Below are 4,016 nucleotides of genomic sequence, written 5' to 3' on the forward strand. Positions count from 1 at the left end.
CTATTGATATTTTGTCACATATACTTATTTACATATGCATAAATATGTAGAGAAGTTGGTTATGTGTTTATTCATATACAAATAGATTTTAATAGAGACATAAACCAATTTCCTTTGCCTACAAATAGAAGTGGCTGTTTTGATATTTATTCTGCAAATAGTTACCCATATTGCCAACAATTGTAGCAAAGACTCTGTGGATATCTGTCAAGTTTTCTAAATTTTTTCTCACCCTTATGCAGGTTCATTAAGATGGACAACAAGAAACCAAACACACTCCTGGATCTTGCTATACATCAACTCCTGAGTAATGAAACTGCAGCCATTCATGCTGTTGAGAAGATCCCAAGGGAGCTATTTGCTCCACTATTCTGTGCCTCCTTCAAGGGTGTGCATAAGAATATAGTGAAGGCAATGGTGAAAGTTTGGCCCTATACTTGTCTCCATATCGGCACATTTACTATACGAGAACACCATCGTGAACTCCTGACAGCCATGCTGGAATGTCTTCCATTCCTGCCTGGTCAGAACTCGGGATCTAGGTAAGACTGTGTATTATAGAGACATGCAAAGACACAGGAGGTAACACCACAGCCTGCCACACTTCCAAAGGTAGTACATGCAAATAGTGATAAAAAAATGTGGGACTCATAGTCCAATACCTGAGGTCACTTTGAAAACAAGTTTCTTAAAATATTGAATATGGGACATATTTCACTGAGGGCACTGTTGTCATATTTGCATTATGGTTTGTTTATTACATAGAAGAAAAACACGAGTGTTAAGATTGCTGAAGATGGTGGAACATTAAAGAAAAAATAATAATGTGTGCTGTTTAGTGATAAATGTTGTTGTCTTGTTCAACACTGTCTCCTTATTGAATGAGCATACGAAGACACTGACAGCAATAGTTAAGGCTCAACCCTGTTTTGTCTCCACATTAGAAAATTAAACATATAAGAAACATTGAACTGAAAGTCATGACTGATGGTCTTCAGTTATTACTGCCAAGAACTCCGCTTTTCAATAGGAATGAGTATAATACATATATAATAAGATAGCAAAACCTTATCTTGGAGCCTTTTGCAGTAGTGAACCAGATAATCTCCCGGAGTTAGTTAATAGTGAATTGTGAAAATCAATGTAAGGGGTTGGTACATCTGTTGAGGTTTTCTTAAAAACTCTGATGTCTTACAGAGGGTCTTAATATGGTAATAGAGGTGAGAGAGGCTACTGTTGATTGATATCCATAATGGAGATGTTTCATGAAAACGGGCACAGCAAGACATTATGAAAAGTCACTGATTACAAAAAACAGTACAGGATATAGTATTTGCATAACAAAATCTTGCTGGTCGCTGGTGTATGAAATGACAAAAACAAAAAGAAGATGATATTGTCACTACGTGTTTTCATTGATCATGATGGGTTATATTAATGTTTATACTTCATAGTATTCTGTATTCTTTTTTTCTTACAGGAGCCCCAAACTGAGGATCTTAGATTTAAGGGAGTATTCTGGCTGCAAGATTGTTTGCCCGGAGATCCGTACTAAGTCACCAGCATGCTTGTTCTCCTGTGCTCACTCAGAGCACTCAATCTTGAAGACACAGTCGCAGCAGAGTATTGCAAGTTCAGAACCTGAGGTTCAACCTTCTAATCTTCCCATGGAATTAATAGTGAACATCTCCCTTGTTAGTGGTATCACCCTATGGCAACATGAATTTTTGGCTCTGCTTCTGAAAAAAGTGGAAGACAGTTCAGGGTCTTTGCATCTATGCTGCCGAAATTTGGAAATCGATAAATTGGGTGATAGGAAAAACATCCTTAACTATTTAGATCTTAAATGTCTAATCAACCTGTCAGTATTTCAGGGTTCTCTTATTGATGTCAACAACCTTCTGACTCGGGTGGGACAGCTGAGAAGATTTTGCCTGTCTAGAATCACTTGTAGATCTTTGAATGGGAAAGTTTTCCGGAATTTTGTCTCACACCTTAGGTGTATGGACCATCTCAATGAACTCAATTTGCATTCTTTCGTCCTCACCGATCATCTGGAAACTGCCCTGCGGTAAGGGCATGGGGTACATACTGTCTTTACAGTAGTAGCCAGTTTTTAAGATGAGAGAAATAATTCTTAGATATACTTAAAATTCCCATAAACTTTTCTCCTGCTTCCTCAGCACGGGCAATTCTGGGAGTTTAAAAACAGACATGGAATAGTTTCTTTCCATAATTGAAAAGAAAAATGGAAAAATGGGGTTACAAAATTGTAGTCAGGTGAGCATGTATAGGCACTGTGCTCATTCCAGAAACATGAAGGTCAAACGAAAAATATAGCTCTCCTCTGGCCATCAAGAGATAAAGAGGGAGAATTGAAAGACATTAAGTTCTGGCACAGATGCACAGATTCATACACCCATAGATGGTATTGTCACATCACGAGTAAAATCTCCAAGGTTCAGGCCATGACTGGAGAGGCTGTCATTTATAGACTGGCCAAAGGGAGCTTCCAGTTGGTTGCTCCTTCTGTCCTTTCTCTTCTGAGCATGTGAACTAGCTCCCCGTTTGATTATGTTGTATTTCCTAAGTTGATAGAATTTTCACTAAGTTTTTCGCTCAACTTAATAAGAATAAATTGTAAATATTGTCAAGGTTAAAATAGTATTTTCCAGGGTGATAATGTATCTCTCATAGATCCACAAGTACATTAAGTGTGTGAAAGCTCACATCATTTGCTGATGATGTGCAAAACAGTTTGTTCTAGATTCAGAGATATAATTCCCCTCTTCTAGTCCTCATTTTACAGAAACACTTTTCTCTTTTCTCCCTGCAGAGTCCTCCCAACCAGTTTGGATTTCTTACATCTAACATTCTGTGAACTTTCTTACAACGATTTCAAGTTTCTAGCTGAGTGCCCTCAAGCCAACCACTTAAAGCTGCTGAATATCAGCAGTAATCCGATGTACTGGGAAGATTGTGAGCCCTTTTATAACCTCTTGCATAGAATCTCTGGCACCTTGCAGCATCTGGCAGTTACTCAGTGTGTTTTAACAGATTCTATGGTGGCTGGTGTCATCCCAGCACTAAGTCACTGTTCCCAACTCCAAGAGCTGAACCTCTCCGCAAATCCTGTTAGTATGCCCATGCTCATGAGACTCCTTGAGCACTTAACATCCTTGATGGAGCTTAAATACCTGATATATCCTATCCCTGTGCATTGCTATGGGAGATGGCCCATCCAAGAGAGTTTAGATCAGCAGAAAACGGCTAATGTGCAGGCACGATTGAAACGAATGCTACGTGAAGCAGGGCGGAGCAACATGATTTGGTTTACTTACCCTAGATAAATTTATGATCCAACACAGCTTCTCCTGGATACATATCCTTTAATTATAAAATGTTTTAAAAATAAGTTACTATTCTAAAAGTTTCACCTTGATACATTCTCTTTTTGTATTAAATGTTTTTTTCTTGATCTGGTAGAGTAAATATATAAGGTTCTTATGTTGTAGCAAAGTACAGGTAAAATTATAGGAATGTGACTGATAGCTATAGCAAATACCTTGCAAGAGGATGGAAGGCTTGTAGAGAATCTGTGTGACTCTTGACTGTTTTTGATAATGCTTCATCTTACCTACTTGTAACATGTGGACCTGCTTGTCAGGATTTCTGTCCTGCCTGGTTCCCACAGCCGTTCAGCCCCAAAGAAATCACACAGAGTCTGCATTACTTATAAACTGATTCGTCCATTAGCTCAGGCTTCTTATTAGCTCTTGTAGCTTATATTAACCCATTATTCTTATCTATGTTAGCCACATGGTGCAGTACCTTTTTCAGCTAGGTAGATCCCATCCTGCTTCTTCGGTGATCTGGGAAGGACTGGGGGGAATGGGCTTTCTCCTTCCCAGAAGTCTCCTGTTTTCATCGACACACCTCTACTTTTTGTCTGGTTGACCCACCTATACTTCCTGCCTGACCAATCAGCATTTATTTAAAACATGATTGACAGAGTA

General features: G+C 38.7%; 1 protein-coding gene across 1 annotated transcript; it reads left to right on the plus strand.

The window, feature by feature from the left end:
• Positions 1-249: 249 nt before the first annotated feature.
• LOC102002813 (melanoma antigen preferentially expressed in tumors-like) lies at positions 250-3,350 on the plus strand. The gene is made up of 3 exons (XM_005368520.1): positions 250-542; positions 1,481-2,071; positions 2,837-3,350. The coding sequence occupies exons 1-3, from the start codon at positions 253-255 to the stop codon at positions 3,348-3,350; spliced, it is 1,395 nt and encodes a 464-aa protein (XP_005368577.1). The 5' UTR covers positions 250-252.
• Positions 3,351-4,016: the final 666 nt, after the last annotated feature.

The sequence above is a fragment of the Microtus ochrogaster genome, unplaced genomic scaffold (genome assembly GCF_000317375.1).
Source record: "Microtus ochrogaster isolate Prairie Vole_2 unplaced genomic scaffold, MicOch1.0 UNK34, whole genome shotgun sequence".
NCBI lineage: Eukaryota > Metazoa > Chordata > Mammalia > Rodentia > Cricetidae > Microtus > Microtus ochrogaster.